The sequence below is a fragment of the Vidua chalybeata genome, chromosome 8 (genome assembly GCF_026979565.1).
Source record: "Vidua chalybeata isolate OUT-0048 chromosome 8, bVidCha1 merged haplotype, whole genome shotgun sequence".
NCBI classification, from domain to species: domain Eukaryota; kingdom Metazoa; phylum Chordata; class Aves; order Passeriformes; family Viduidae; genus Vidua; species Vidua chalybeata.
In genome coordinates this window covers 19,682,407-19,699,051 of record NC_071537.1, presented here as the reverse complement: position 1 = coordinate 19,699,051, position 16,645 = coordinate 19,682,407, and the positions used below count along the sequence as shown (strand labels likewise).

The 16,645-nt window shown below is 46.8% G+C and overlaps 1 protein-coding gene across 1 annotated transcript; it reads left to right on the top strand.

Moving 5' to 3' along the window:
• Positions 1 to 846: 846 nt before the first annotated feature.
• Positions 847 to 14,111, top strand: LOC128791657 (2-hydroxyacylsphingosine 1-beta-galactosyltransferase-like). Its single transcript, XM_053949452.1, has 6 exons — positions 847 to 882; positions 7,225 to 8,072; positions 11,254 to 11,393; positions 11,566 to 11,642; positions 12,020 to 12,239; positions 13,165 to 14,111. Exons 2-6 carry the CDS (start codon positions 7,227 to 7,229, stop codon positions 13,478 to 13,480), a joined length of 1,599 nt encoding a protein of 532 aa, XP_053805427.1. The 5' UTR covers positions 847 to 882; positions 7,225 to 7,226; the 3' UTR covers positions 13,481 to 14,111.
• The last annotated feature ends 2,534 nt before the right edge of the window (positions 14,112 to 16,645 follow it).

Sequence of the window (16,645 nt, the reverse complement as noted above, 5' to 3'; positions counted from 1 at the left end):
GCACCACACACATTGGGCTCTCTGTTGTTCTGTAACTAACACTCTTTGCCACAGCCTTCCACCTTGAATGTGATGCTGTAGGAAAAGATATAATGCTGTCTGAAGTTTCAGCATAGGATGCAAGGAATCTCATTAGCCTTGCTGGAGATCAGCACCTGACTGAGCAAGTGCAACAAGTGTTGGGAGGGAAATGCTTTGTGAGACTCTCAAAGTGACATGCTTGACACTCCGGGGAAAAACTGGTCCTTTCACAAGGTTTTGCAGCTTTAGCCTACATCTCTGCTCTTCTGCTGTCCTGGTGTAGAGGCCTGGTTTCCTTGTGCAACAGTGGTGCACTTACAGCTGTTATTAGTGCTGGAACTGGACCAACAGGACATCCCCGTCTGGTGTGTGCTGGAGCAGTGTCCCTCACATCCCAATTCCCTTGTGCACCGCCCTTTCCCTTTTGCTGTCCTGAATATCTTCTTCCGATTGCCCTCCTCTCAAGGGGGTTCTGGCCCTGGGGCTGTCCGTGCAGCGGTCACTGGAGAGATGCCCTGACGGCGATCAGACACACCGGCCCGGCCGGAGGCACGAGCTGCAGCGGATGGGCGCTGCCCCGCTGCCCGTCGAGCTGCCGGGGCAGCTGGTGCGGCTCTCTGTGCCCACCGCGTCCCTCTCTCGCCTTGCCTTCGTGCCACAGCCCCGGGGTCGGCTCAGCTCGGCCCAGGGTGCGGCCCGTGGGCCGGGGCTGCGCCGCCCGGCCCCACCTGTGCCCGCCGGCTTGAAAGGGGAAGGCGGGCGGGTGGCGGCTGCATCCCTCCCTTCCTCCCTCTCTTCCCTCCCACTTCCCGCGCCGCCGCGCCTCTCACTCGGGCCGCGCTCCGCCGGGACTCGCTGCAGGTGGGTGCCGGCACGGCGGCGGAAGGGCGGGCGGCCCGCGAGGAGCTGCGGCCGGTGCTTCTCGGCGCGTCCCACCGGCGAGGCTGCTCGGCCCCGCTGCCGGCTGCCGTGTCCTGTCCGGCTGCCGGGCAAGGAAGGTCCTTCCACCCTGCGGCGTGGCGGGGTCGGTGGGATGCGCGGGCGGGGGCTCGGGGTGGCTGCGAGCGGGGGCTGCCAGCAGCGCTCCAGTGAGCGCTTAGGGCTGGGCTGTGCTGATGGCACCTGAGCGCTGCCCGGCCGGGGAGACGGGGACAGGGACTCGGTCTGAATTCTCGGCTGTCAGCCTGGTCCCAGCTCTGCCCGGACGCGTGTGTGCAGCCCGGCTTGCTCCAGCGAGGCTGCTGATGGGCGCGAGTTCAGCATCTGCTACAATGCGCGGGACTAGAGCATTGGCGCACGGACACGCGTTAAGAGCGCTTTTGTGTAACTTGCTTCATCTCCCTTTAGAAGATTACATCTCAGGAGTATCTTCCATCTCCTGTTCTGCCTCCTCTTCCTATGCAACCCTCTTCAACCTCTGTTTACGGCAGCTCAGCCAGGTCTCATTCCTCTGGCGTGCTCAGAGCCAAGAAGCTGTTTGGTTTGGTTGTGGGTTTCTTTTACGTGAGGGCGTCAGTTGTTTCATTGAAGATAAGACTCACCCCTAGCTTCTCTACTCCTGTAACTCTGTCAAATGTGATCAGACTTGTCTGTCAGGACTTTATCAGTCCCCATAGCTTTCTACACAAGATTTCACAACCTTCTAGGGTGTTTAATAACTTTTCTTTAAATGTGGTGCTTCTCTGCAGAAAGAAGCTGAAATGGCAAGGCAGTAAATGGGAAGACTCTTTTCCTCCCCATTCCTCTTGACTGCTTATCTAAGGTGTGGTGCACCTGTATCTTCCCAGTTTTCTCTGCAGTCTGAAGAACTTATTTAACTTGACTGTCATACAAACATAATTTCTTCTTAAGACCAAATAATGCTCTGCCCTGTCATGTGCTCTCACTTTGAAGTCTATGGCTCACATGACTATTTGGAAATGGCCCCAAGCTGTTCTTTCCTTTTCCAGGGATTACAAATAATGTTCTGACTTGCTTCCACACGGCAGACCTCAGACCACTCACGAGGGGCACAGTCTCACATCAGCTGCTCTGTCTTGCAACCGTGTTGTAAGAAAGAGAAAAAGGCTGTCCGGAAGAACTTGTTATTGCAGAGCACCCTGGTGTCACAAACCATCTCTGTTCCTTTCAGAAGACAAACAGGAAGCCTGTGGATATTGAATGGGGGAAATCTCACTTACTACCTAGACAGATTTAATGTATGATGAGGGGCCAGGTGGGGAAGCAGATGTGTGGTGTCTGACACCATCCCCCAGCTCAAGGTGTGTGTAGTTTCAAATACTGTAACAAGCTGAGATCCAGATCTTTATTTCTTTTCTCAGTTGTTATGGACCAGTATTTCCTTTAGTATCATGGTTCCCTGGCAGTGATCTATCGTCTAGCAACCTCCTGCTAGCCCACAGATTCCCATCTTGCCTGTAGAACTTCCTCCATATAACTCTAATGAGACAGGAAGGATATTGAAGATGGTCCAAAGTACCAAAAGTTCGGAACTGTTTGGGGACTACATCAATCCAAAAATCCAAAAGAGATGAGCCAGAGCACTTCTGGTGTTTTCTGGCAGCAGTAGCACCAATGTGGTGAAAGGTATAAATCATTCTGATGCTGACCTGATCACTGCTGTGATTGTTCCCTTTAGTCCTTTGGGGATCTTGGCTTCCTTCATTCTCTGTGCTTGTAGTGGGCTGCCATGAATATGTAGAAGGAAAAATGCTAGAAAGCTATGTTGTTCTGAGCAGACTCTCTGTGTCCTATTCAGTCTGTGTGCAAACAAAATTTTAAAAAACCCTCAGGGATGTGGACTGCCAAGGGATGCTTATATCTGAAGTTTTTTTTTTCTTTATCTTAGTTTTCTATACTAAAATACTAATGCTAGTATTGGTGTACTCTGATATTAGTATGCCACAGTGCTAATATAAATGTTTTAGTGTTACTGTAATTTACCCAGGTCACTCTAGTTAAGTCAGAGTCTGTGATAAACCAAAACCAGAGCACAGAAGCCCACCTAGCACTGGGCTGGATATGATTGATGGTTAAACTTCCCTATTTCAACTTGTGCTTTGTTTGCTTTGTACAGTACTGTATCCTCTAGGTTTTTACTACGGATTCCCCTGGGCAGCCTGCTTGTAGTGTAACATCCTCCTGCAGTGACAAGGTTGCTCTTGGAGCTGCATACCTGCCTGCTTTCACAGAGTCTTGGCTTCCATAAATTAGCTGCAGCTAGGCTGGCTGTCATCAGTGTGATAGTAGCAGATGATCCTGTTTTTTTTGGAGCATACTCAACAGAACAGGCAAACTTAAGTATCTTATTCCAGGAAGAGTTTAGAGCATCCAGGTGAAGATATTTTTTGATTTTCAATTAATTCTGCTGCTTTGTTAACTCCTGAGAAGTTTTCAGTGAAAACATTTCTTACTGTGGGCAAGAACTACATAGAGACTAGGATGCAGGAGGGGAAATAATTCAGTCCCATGTATGTGGGCTTCCAGGTCCTGGGCAGGAACTAGGTAATACAAAAAAGCGAGGGAGAGATATAAATGGCAGTCCTTGCATTTGAGCCTGTTCATAGCCCTTTCTTTGTGGGGTTCTTTGCCTAGACTGCTTGCTGTGAGAGGTTTTAGTACTTCAGCCTAATAAAAGGCACCTGAATTAAATTGGAGCTGTAACTCTGGTTATTTCACTTAAGTTGATTGGTGTAATTTCATATCAATACGAAATCCATACCCTGTTAAACAGGGCAAAATTATGGGACAAATTTCAGCCCAGTAAGAGGTTTCTCAGGGGCATTTCAGAGGGCTGTGCCCTCTCAACTCCCTTTCTGCTGCCTCACTTTTCAGCACTAATGCATTGCTGTGGCTTTGAAAGCAATCTCCCAGCAGCTGGAGTTGGACAGTTGTGCAGGGTAGGGGGGATGCTGCTGCTTGCTGTGATAATTTCACTTTCCTGGGTCTTGCTCTTACTGAGGTGCCTGCTCTGCCCTGAATGCTGCAGTGGTGAAACCTAAAACATTTGTGGTGTGGGCTTTTCCAACAGTTCCCTTGAACCCTTACACTGGCTGCCAGTGTCAACTGTGATGTTAGGGCCTTTGCTCTGTGTAGCTCAGCCAGCTGGCGTGACTCAGCCAAGCACTTGTCATGAAAACAGGGAAGGGTTTACAAGCCTTCCCCTTGCAGTAGCAGGGTTATTTTTGCAGTATTTATGTGATGTAGCCACTAGGACCTCCAGACCACAAACAAGGAGACGGTTCTGTCTACTCTGCTCTCAGGCCTAGTGTGGGATCTGTAATTTACCTTTTATCATTTGCTGGATTTTGCACCTCTGACAAGGCACAAGCTGTGAATTCACCTTCCCAGAGAATCACACTCCCGTGCCCAGGTGTTTGAAGATTTCTGACGACTACCTGCCTGCAGTAGCTGAGCTGCCATAGCCAGAGATCTGGGCTCAGCCTGTGCTGCACTGGCCACAGCAGCTGCCCAGGCTGGAGGATCCTGCTGCAGAGCTCATGGAGCAGCTTTTTTGTTCAGTGTTAATAAGATGTAAACCAGCAATGTGAGCAGGTGGATTTTGAGCCTTCCCTAAACTGCCCCATTTAGCCCTTGTCTAGGTCTGGGACTTCCTTCCCCCTTGCCATCAGCCTGAGACTGCAACGATGACTAGTTGCTGAACAAGGGACAGAGAGCCCTTGTGCCTTTTTTGCTGGTAGTTAGCCTTCATTCTATCCCAATAGCACTAAAAATCAGGGATGTGTCTGGTGTATCCAACACAGCTCTAGGGGTGAAACTATGACCAGGGTACCTTTCTGGGCATGGACAGAGCAGAGAATATCTCTGGTGATATTGAGTTGAAGTAGGAAAAAAGGTCTCTTCCTGCAGCCTGGCATCCTCTCACCTCTTAGCAAGATTTACAGCCTCCCTTATTGCTTGGGCAAGGAGAAGAGGTTCCTGAGCCAGCACCTTTAGGGATTGCTCCTGATTTTGGAAGAGATGAAACCACCACAGGCAGTTTGCAAGTCTCACTGCATCAGCATCTGCCCCTGACCTGAGGGCTGAGATTGACAGCTTACTTGTCATTTGGATTTTGGTAGTCCCCAGAGGTCTTGGCTGAGCTGAGGGTCTCAGCAATGTCTGGCACTTAAGTCCATGGCAGAACACAGTCCTTGCTGAAGATGGGTGACAATTTTTTAAAAATTTAAATAACTATACCTTTTACCTGGACTATTTCTTCATCTTTTACTTGTTGCCTAATGAGAAAACACCCTACCCCACGTATAAAACCTCTTCTGCTCTTCTTGGCATACTTATGTGCATGTATGACCCACTAGGTGCCCCAGGACAAGCCTAGGTCTGCTTCTATCCTTAACCCCCTGCAATCCCAGAGGACATCAGGAGTACATGGCTGCCATCCTTCCCTTGCTTCCTGGAAGCAGCATGTGCTCCTGGATCTGCTGTGAATGTCACAGCCAAATGCTCTACCTTCCCTGGTGTTGGGCAGGATAAGTTCCCTTTGGGCCTCTCAAGTAATCTGAGTACTAGACCAACTTTGTGGGCTTGTAGCTCTGTTGTGACCAATACTTTGTCACAGGCCAGCCTGTTTCCTTCTGTTAGGGAGGCAGGATGCTGGGCAGATCCTTACTTTCCTTGCAGAGCTTATGCTTTCTTCTCTCCAGCCCATCACCTTTGTCTGCATTCTCCTGGACCTCTTGTTCTGTGGGTCAAACTATGCTCTTGGTATCTGTTAGCTTTTCTTATCACTCGTTCAGGCACAGCCACACAGTTGACCCTGGGTGGGAAGGATGGGAATCCAAGCACTAGCAGGAATGAATTGCCTTTGAAACAGGGGAGGGTCCCAACCAGCAGCTGCTCTGTTTCTTTCCTATGTCTGTCCCCACATGGAACAATAAAGCACTGGAGGAAGCATAGGGCAGTTTTATTCTCCCATGTCTGTATCCTCATGTGCTTAGTTTAGCCAGAGAGAGGCCTGCTGAGGGTAGTCTGAAGATTGTATTTAGCAGAAATCTTGTCCATTACTTTCTTTCCCACCTCTTACTTGATCAAGCACTATTGGAGGAGCTGTCAGAAAATCTTGTACCAAATTCCACTCTACCACATCCCAGCATCCCCACTGGGGCTTAGTGTGTGGGGGCCATCCAAAATCCACTTCTAGTTGTTTCCATTATAACTTCTTCCTCTTCCCATTGCTGCTTCCTAGCATGTCTGAACTGGGTTCTCAGAAAACTACTCTGCTTCTGACTGTTCCCAAATAATTATCACATAGTTCTTCTCCCAAAATAATGCTAGGTGTGGGTGAGGTGCGTTCGCTTCCAGTGATGTAGCAACATCCCTTACACAACAGAAATCTTGGGTGTTTCACCAAACTGAAGAGGGGATGACGGCTTTGGGAGTGTGACTAAGGGGCATCAGTGTGCCACAGGTGTTGCATGTCATCTCTGGGATTGCCTTCTGGGTTTGCCTTCTTCTAGTGGATGAGTATCCTGCCACCTACTTTCCTTTCCCAGCCCTTTCCCCAGAGCCTCCCATGACTGGTCCATACTGGAGCAGCTCTCTGTCCAGACTGTTGCTGTGCTCTTTGGGATTGTGGTTCCTCTCAGTGCGTCCTGCTGTGACCTGGACTTGCTCCTGCCTTGTTTGTGCTGAGCAAGGCACCTTGCCAGCCATGTGAGGGCCAAAGCCAGAGCACATCTCTTGGCCTTTCCACCAAGCTCTGCAGGCCTCCCTGTGAGCTTGCACAGACATCAAGGCCTCAGAGAGAACCAGCTGTTCTGGCTGGACAGAAATAAAAATAAAATCCAGCTGAGCTGGTTCTATAGCGGTAAACAGGGACTGAGCAGCAAGTGTCCCTGCTGGTGTTGTGACCTATCATAGCTCCTCCAGCCACTCACCCTCAGTAACTCTATGTGAGTCAGTCTGCTAGTTTTTGAGCCTTAGGAGCACAGAGAAGAGGTTTTCTGGAAAACTCCCCTGCTATCTGACTTTGGTTGTTGGGATATTTTTGTGGGTTTGTTTCTGGTTGTTTGGTTTTTTTTTAGGGCAAGGCAGAGTGGATGGGCATGGATATTCCCCAGTAAAGAACTCCAGACTGCTCTCCTTTCCCAGCTCACGAGTCCTGGCTTGCAGCTACAATCCCAACTGTTATTGTTGAGTGCATGACAGAGATACTACATTAATGGCGTGTTTGTCTCCTTGCAGTGATGAAGATGATGAAGGTGTTACTGTGCCCTGCTGCTCTTCTTTTCTTAGTGACTGCATTCACTGTGGAGCCATCTCACTGTGCCAAGGTGCTGATCATGCCCACCATAGTCTTTGACAGCCACTTGCGAGTCTTCATGCGGGTGGCAGAGGCACTGACTGACCGGGGCCATGACCCTGTGCTGCTACTCCACGAAGGTCGGGATGTGGAAACCTCCCTGCCTGGCTTCCGCGTGCAGAGGTACTGGGGTACCTTCAGCACAGAGAGCGCAGATGCCTGGGTGCAGGAGAAGATAAAGCGTGTCTTTCAAGGGAAGATGACCTCTCTGGAGGTGTTTTCATTTTTGGAGAAGTACCTGGAAAACTGTGACCTCGTACTGGGAAATTCTACCCTTCTGCAGAAACTCCAGTGGGAGCACTTTGACTTGCTTTTGGTGGACCCCAATGAGATGTGTGGATTTATCCTGGCCCACATCCTACACATCAAATATGCTGTGATTTCCACTGGTTTCTGGTTCCCAGCAGAGATTGGTGCCACCTCCCCCGTTTCCTATGTCCCTGAATTCAACTCCCTGATGACAGACAGGATGGGCTTTTTTGGTAGGACTTGGAATCTCCTAGTCTACATTATCACTCGTGTGGCTACAAAACTGGTCATCCTGCCCAAGTTTGAACGTCTCATGGAGAAGCATAGTGTGGAGCCCAAGACATCCATGTTGGACCTTGTTCATGGAACTAGTCTTTTCTTCCTCTGTAATGATGTGGTATTGGACTTTCCCCGTCCAACGCTCCCCCATGTCATTTTCACAGGGGGAATCCTCGCTGAGCCGGCAAAGCCCCTTCCAGTGGTAAGTGCACGAAAGCTTTGATGTATGATTGCACATCAACTGGGGAAGCTACTTAATACAGATCTTTGTGGTATTCACATTCTCTGAACAGAGAGAGACATGATTCTCTCTCCCAGGATTTTTCCTAGAAAACTATAAGACACAGTATAAAAAACTCAAAGAGAAAAAAAAAAAAAACAATTCTTATCTCTATTCACTACTCCTGTTGTTTAACAGATGTAGAATGTGTTATAAAGATTGTTTACCAAAAAGTAATTTGTTAATTAAACATCAGTAAAAGTTGTTTAAATTAATTAACCAATTAAATCAAAACTGTATCGTGAATGTCTGGAGACAGTCACGAGTTTTTCTTTAATATTTTTTTAATATAATATAGTTGTAGTGTAGTATAATATTAATATAATATAGTTCAACTTAATAAAAACAATTTATTCAACCTTCTACAACATAAAATCAAAGTGCGTTATTCCCCACGCAAGAGTCACACTACTTCAATAGATCTTCTCTGGAAGAACCTTGTAAAAGTTCTGAAGCCCCAAGTGTCTGGAAAGCTGCTGTGTTTTGGTGCTTGTGGGTGCATTGGTGGGACAGAGAACACTGAAGGTTGTCAGGCTGCAGGGAGGATGTAGAATTAAGTGGGCCACTCTGCAGTGGGATTTGGCCTGACTGTCCATGTAAAATGGTGTGTGGAGTTCGTAAGATGGAAGTGTTGCCCCTGGGACTTGATAATGAATAGTTTGTTTGCTTCTGTGCTAAAGTGGAAATGGGAAGAACAATTAATCTTCCTTGTTTCATCACTGATATATTAATCCAGAATTTTCTCCTTCACCCTATTTCTCACAGAGCATTTCTGCCCTTGAGCTTGTAGTCTTAAGAAACCACAGGGAAGAGCTATTATTGTTCCTCATAAAATTCGGTGCAGAATCCCAAAATGTAGAAAACTGAAGGGTATCAACCCCTTTTTCTCAAGGTTCAGTCCTGAAAACTCCTCTCAAGGCTTTCTCCAGCCTATGCCTCACTAATCCCAGGAATAAATTCAGCGGAACAAGCTCCTAAAGCCTCTGGCTGAAGACAGTATTGGATCAGAGTAAGACTTGTCTTACCACTTTTACAAACATTGAGGGAAATAAACCTGGATAATAAAACTTAGGCAGCCAAGATGTCCCAGTGTCCTGACTAAGGGTCTGAAATGAAGATAAGATTTCAACTTTCAAATTATGAGAAGTCTGTCAAGATCTCTGATGGCGACTTTACTGATGCTGTGGATACCAATATTTTTCAGTTAAAAAAAATTGAGATCAGGCGTCTTAAAAAGCTCTCCAGATTGACTGCACATGAGCCTTGCCCATGTGGCACGGCCTGCAGGTAATGAAACACACGTAGGGTGCTCCGAAAGCTGTGTCAGAGGGTGGCTGCCTCACAGCTCTTGCAAAACTCTGGCTTGGTTCAACCTGGCCACGAACACACCTGCCTTATAAAGAAGGGAGTTGCTTGCTAGGGCATTACTCATGTGCTTCACAGCTTCCAGAACAGATCCCAGGGCACCTAAGGAAAGAATGATGGAGATAAGTCTGGAGCCCTGCAGTAGGTGGTGGCTGTCATGCTAGCAGGTAGGCATGTCTGTGTCCACATCATGGGATGCCAGCAGAAGAGAGAGCCTCTGTAGGTCTAGGCGTGCCTTCAAGAATGTCCCATTTGAAATGTAATTAAATGTTTATTTCCTCCTATTTGAAACACTATGATTTTGACTGCTTCTAATTAGGACTTGGTTAAATATAGATTTGTATTTGAGAGAAAGTGAGAACATTTGGTGGTCAACCATGCTTCCCTGGCAACTTCAATGCTATTTCTGAAAGATAAATGTTATGGCCCAATTATAATGGAGAAACACAGTCATCTGCTTTAGGAGTCATTATACTTTTATTTAGAAAAGTATACCCGAACTTTCTCTTCTGTACAGTTTCAGTGGTTGTACTGCTCAAAGGATGTGAAACTCAATGGAGAAACTAAAATATCTCTGTTGTAAACTTATTGATTCTTGGATTGTTTTAGAGCACTCTAAGCATTTCTGAAAAGATAGGCTTGAGTCTCTGAAGCATACAACAAAGGAGAAATATCCCCAGAGAGTAACACTAAGTTGTGCTTTATAACTCTTTTGTACTCAGATCCGCTAAACTACAATTAATATTCTGAATTAATAATTTTAGTTTTTTCTTCTAATAACAATTTTTTAAAAAATTAATGTTCTCCTACTTAAAATATTTATTTTAAGAAGTATATATATTCAAAGATAGATTTTTATTAAACTTCACTAAAATACTCCTGACTGGGATACATGGGAAACTTGAAGGAGGACATAATGAGAAATAGACTCAGCCCAACCTGGCATAAGAGGGGACAATCCATGTTTGCTTCACAGCAGCTGTGGTTGCTGATTTCTTCTCCCTACTACCTTCTGACTTTGGTTCAAAAAAGTACAGACTCTGTTCTAGATACAGACCTGTTTATGTAGCATTACAGGTAGCCTCTAAATGAAGGACAAATAACTGTAGGTTTTACTGGATCTGTAGCTACCTCTCTGTCCAGTGATCGGAAACTAAATCTGCTGTCTGCAAGTAGCTGTCAAGGATGGGTAGAAGTCTCCTGTCAAGATGGCAAGACCTTCTGCCACCTCCAGGAGCCTTTGACATTGGAGAGTTTGTAGGAACTCTCCAGGAAGTTGTTACTCCTGACTGTGTGATGTTTTGTCTCTTGTATCAGCTTACATCTAGAGACCCTGACAGGCCTCCTGTCTTAGTGGTAATGGGAAAATAGCCTTCCTCTTTTTACTCCAATTTCCTTCTCTTCCCTAGCTGTTACTGTGTGGTGCCTCTGTTTCCAGAACCTTTCTTGTCAAAGACTAAATGTGTTACCTCCAGTGCAGGAGATAATGCCATGAAATGCAGGTTTTGGTCACCTCCCTGCAAACTCCCAAGACCAGGAGGTGCTCAAGTAATTTCTGCCTGGCTGGATGCAAAAATCCCAGTGGTTTTAGAGTTCATGGCTTGGTGAAAACCGTGTAGCTTTGTGCTCTGGGTGGATTTGGCTTCGTCTTCTCTGTGGACAGCTTTGTCAGAGGCAAGAGTGGGAAAGGCCTTCCTGCAACAATACTTCAAGGCAGTTGTGTGTGTTTTGCCCACAGGGTCTGCGTCTCTGGGTGGAAGCAGCAGAGGCGGGTGTCGTTGTTGTCTCCTTTGGCATCGGGATCCGAGCTCTTCCAAGCGATTTGGTGGAGAAGATGGCTGGTGCATTTGCTCGCCTCCCGCAAAGGGTGGTGTGGAGGTGAAAAGGGACTGGGATTCATTTTCACTTGAGTTGGATGAAAAGCAATGTTGAGGGGTGATTAATTTCAAATCACAGAATCTGCTTTCTGTTTCTTGATCTGATTGAATTTACTCTTGTTCTCTGTCTGTTTCTCTTCTCCTTTTTTCCCTTCCTTTGTCTCCTCCTACAGATACTTTGGTCAGAAGCCAAGAAACCTGGGTGAGAATACACTGATGATGGGGTGGCTGCCCCAGAATGACCTGCTAGGTAAGGCTGGGCTCTGTGCATGTGTGTGCCACTAGCAACACCCCTGGAGTTTAGCCCAAACCACAGCAAAGGCACATAAGGATAGCAGCACCTGTGTGGATCTAAGTCTGTTGCTTCTTGTGTGTCTGATCTGTACAAAACATGATCCGCACCTAACACCTGCTTGAAGCTGCTTGGCTCCTATCTCCCTTCTCCTCCAGGCTCTACTCAGCAATTCTGGGCTGCCAAAAGCCAGATGTATTCCCAAAGGGTAGCATCCTCTCTGCTTAGCATGCCTGTTTTTCCCTGAAATACATCAACATTGTGTGTTGAGGAACCCCTGGTAGCCCTGTTGCAGCATGGAAGACGTTGACTTGCTACTATTTCTTTAACTGCAGGCCATCCCAATGTGAAAGCTTTTGTCAGCCACTGTGGGATGAATGGTGTATTTGAGGCAATTTATCACGGTGTGCCAGTGGTGGGATTTCCTTTCTATGGGGACCAGTTCGACATCATGACCAGAGTGCAGGCGAAGGGCATGGGTATCCTCATGGACTGGAGCAGAGTAAAAGAAGAGGAGCTTTACCAGGCTGTCATCACCGTCATCTCTGACCCCAGGTGAGGCATCTGGAAGCATCAAGCTCTTCCTTGGTGCAGACAGTGTGTAGGGACCAGTGTGTCTTTGTGTTGACCCCTACACCGCCTGTCGTGTCTTCTGTACCAAGCACAGTTGCAAGCACTGCTCAGCTGACCAGATGTATCAGTGCCTCAAAATCCTTAGATGCAACACAGGAGGAGATACTCCAGCATTTGCTGCTAAGGAGTGTGGTCTAGTCCTGTCTGACTGACTGTACTGTCCTTAGAAAGTTTTCTGAGACACTGGGGAACAGACCTCTTCTCTTAATGCCAGCCTGTCATCAGGGAGAGTGAGATTACAGCCTCCCATTGGGACCTCCCTGAACTTGTGCAAAAAACTTTCTGTAGAAACAGAGAGGGAACTGCAGGTAATGTTCCATCTGCTCCTTCTGTCAATCATATACTCTGCTTTTTCCTAGAACTGAAGCAGGAACAGAAAAGTGACACAGGGCTCCTGTTTTCTAATGGAACATGTGCAACTGCTGGTTTTTGAAATGCTCTCCGAGAGCTTGATTTTTAAAATATTTTGTATTTCTTACCTATTAAGAGATGTTGCAATTTGGAAGGTTTTGGCTACTCATCAAGTGTATAATTTTTGCTTGATGCTGGGTGAGGTCTTAGGGTGCAAACTCCCCTCAGAAAGTACCATACACATGAACTCACTGAACAGGTACTTGAAAGCCAAACTGTCAGTTTTATTAACAAAACACAAAGTAAAATCCACTCTGGCTTGTGCCTTCATGGCTGGCATGTGAAATCAGAGTGGCTTTCAGAAGAAGAATGGATGAAATTTGCCCCTCTCCCAAGGTATTATTTGGAACTTGAAAGCATCATTGGATGTCTCAGGTCACTTCTCAGGTGTGAAGTTTCTGTCAAAAGATAGATGTCTTGTCATCTTCCCTTGCAGCTACAGAAAAGCAGCCCAGCACATCTCAGGTCTGCACCTGGACAGACCAATGCACGCTCTCAACAGGACAGTGTATTGGCTAGAGTACATCCTTCGTCACGATGGAGCACCCTACCTTCGCCCGGCTGTCTACGACCTTTCCTTGTATGAGTACTTCTGCCTGGACATATTGGCTCTTCTCTTGCTGTGTCTGGCTGGTATTGGATTTGTTCTTTACAAATCTGTGCTGTGGTGCAGAAGGAAGGGGGCCAGCCCTGTGTATCAGAATGGCAATTGCATGAAAGGCCACTTCACAGATGAGAAAAAACTGCAATAGTGGCCGGTGTGTTCCAGGGCATATCCCATCACTGTGAAATGAACTGCTGCTGTGCCAAGAAATGTATGGCATGCAGGCACGGAGAGAGGTGAAATATCTGCAGGTCTGGATGAGAAGAGAGTGGGGAGGGAAGAGTATTGCAAAGGCCTGTGTCTACACCTCTGTGTACAGCACCTGTGGGCAGGGGGGGGTGAATTCAGGCGTGGGTGGGAACACTTGGCCAGGATGCTGGGAATGGGGCATGGGTAGGTAGACTTCCAGGGAGGAGTGCAAGTTGTTCCCTTTGTATTGCACATTGGTTTAGATGCTGGTGTTGCTCTTCTGGCTTTTTGGATCATGGAGGCTCTGGAGGTAGGAACAGCATTTCATGTGCAGCAGACACCATTTCTCCTCTGTCTTGTTACTAAGAGCCCCAGTAGTCAGGATGCCTTTATGTGCAGATGAGAATCTGAAGCAGAGCTGTGGACAAGGAAGGGCACTGAAAGTATCATCTACAAGAGAGAAAAATTGGTCTGTTTTAAGTTGTGTGGATAAATATTGTTCTTCCTGCTTCAGTCAACACTCTGCAATCCCATTTGTGTTTGAGCTAAATTATTATTTTTAAAAATAAACTTATATTCTTTCTCCCGTGTGGCAGTTCTCTGGTCTTGGTTTAATATGAACCTGTGATTCTTATAACAGGAAGTTGTTCAAGCAAGATGAAAGTGCTTTTTCCTTCTCATTACTGCTTCTATAGTCTCCACATACCTCCATCAGCAATTTTTTGGCCTTTCTGCAGGCTTTCATGCAGTGGCTTCCCTCCTCTGTCTTCCTGTGGCACACAAATATTCCCATAGCATCTCCAAACCTGTGATGAAAGAAAAATCTGGAACAGATGCAAGTGCCAGGACCACAGGATCAGCAGCCAGTAGCTGAGAGTCATGGCAATGGGTCCTACACCACATTTATAGAAGCAGCAAGCTCTCCTCATTTCGATGTGGACAGACAATTGCCCTACTTAGGCCATGGTATGGAGTGATACCTAATGTGTTTTAACTCACCCTGGACTCTAAGGCAAACCTAACTGGGGTGCAGTTGCACAACCTGCCCACAGCGTTGTCCGATGGGCCCACTGCCAGTGGCCCACACTGAGGATCAAGGGCTCTGCTCCGTGCTCCCACAGGGGCCACTGCAGTGCTGGCAGGAGTTGGAGAGTAACCTCACCACCACAGCTGCCCTCGCTGGTGGTTCTAGGCTCTGCTCTTGCTTGCTGTTCCATGTGGGGTTTTTCCCAGGTGAAAGACGTGTTTTTATGGCAACATGTGAAACAATAGTTTGGCTGGGCTCCTGGGCTGCTCCAGGTTGGAATAGTGCCTGGCTCTGACTTGGGAGGTCTTCTGAGGCCAGGCAGTGCTCTCTTCCCTCCCTACCCCTCGGCTTGCAGAGGGGCAAAGGTTAAGATGACTTTGGATGACCTATCAACCTTGCTCTGTAGCAGCGCTTTGTGGCTTCATGTCCTCTGAACTGAGGATGTGGAGTCTAATAGTCCCTAATGGCAGGGAGATCAGAGCAAGGTGCTGATAGGTATTAGGGAGAAAGTGGGCATTAGTAGATAAGTAGTAGGAACACTGTCTGCCTGGCACCTTTCTGTCTGCAAGTTGAAATTAAGAGGTTGATGGGATTTGCGGTTTATTTTTAGACAAAAAAGAGATATTGCCACAAATTTTCAGCATTCCTGCCTGTTTCCAGTTGCACTATGGTGACTTTGTTGTCATCTCCTAGCAGATGAGTTTGGACAAGGGGGTGGAGGTAGGGCATTTTGTCATCTCTGAGGTGGAAGAAGGAGATCATTACTGCTGCCTACGTGAGAGTTTGGATGTTTAGATTAGGCTGAATACAGCAAGAGAGTTGGCAAGCTTGCAGCTTGGTGACAATGTTGGATTGTTTTGAACTTGAAGAAAAAAGAGGGAGAAGACAAACACACCATGTTTGCAAACTGGAGGCACCACGGCCTGATGAGGACAGAGACTTGCACATTGCTTTGTTTGCAAGCAGAAAAGCAGACAGAAGTATTTGAGACCCAAGAGCCTGCGTGGACTTACAAAAATGTGTGTCTATTTTCCTATGCTTCCTCCTTGCAATTCACAATTTCAGAAAGAAGCTCAAGCAAGCACCACGTGCAGCATTAGCATGTTGTCTCCTATCAGATATACTCTTAATTTCTTGAACTTCTTATGGCTCCTTTAATTCCCAAAGGTATTGCATAGTTAGGAGGCTACCCAGGGAGTCAAGATATATATAATCTATTTAAAAATGATTCCACAATTTGGTGGCAACTATTTCTAATGGAGTAAAGCACTAACCTGCCCAAGGACCTTGTGAGTAAGAAGTGGACATTCAAAAATGACCCCTGCAGAGTCTTCCCTAGGAAAATCTGTGTACTGGCTTAGAAACTGTCAGGAGCTGTTCTGTAAGTTAGAAGGTGATTTTATGGAAGTATTTAAATATACTCATTAAAGATGAAGGGTACTCTAGCTTTTCCAGCTTTATTTCTGTCCTCTGTAAATCTTTTCCTAATAAACACATAACTTTCTCTCTTTACTTTTCTCCTTTTTATTCTTTCAGTATTGACTACAGAAGAAAAGTACAACAAGGGCTTAAGCTAGTTATTAAGTTAAATTAGGAATAATGAGTAGCCTGTCACACAAATTAAAAGCCATGGTGGGGGAAGGGATGTAGGTGAGCTTTATCCTTCATGCAGCTCTGCCTTCAGCTTGGTGTCTGATCTCTGGGCACAGTGCCTGCAGTTACTAAACGCCCTCCCTGTCATAGGTACTGAGGCAGGCACGCAGGGCTGTGGTGTAACTTGGGAAATTAAAAAATTGAAACTGTGATTTATGAGGCAGCAAGCAGGGAGCAAGCTCTTTTTTTTTTTTTTTTTTTCTTTTTTTTTTTTTTTTTCCTTTCTTTCCCCTCGAGGAAAAGTAGGACATGAGTCAATACTTTGCAGGAGACTGCAGAAGCCTCACCCAAGAGCTGCAAGCCCAGCTGAGCTGTGCACAGGGCAAAGCTGCCTTCTGCCCCTTTGTCTTGCTCCTGGCAGGGCCGGGGGATCATGAGCAGGATGCAGCAACACCCCCAGTCTCGCTGCTGAGTGCGGATCTCCCTGCAAGGGCCCCGAGTGCG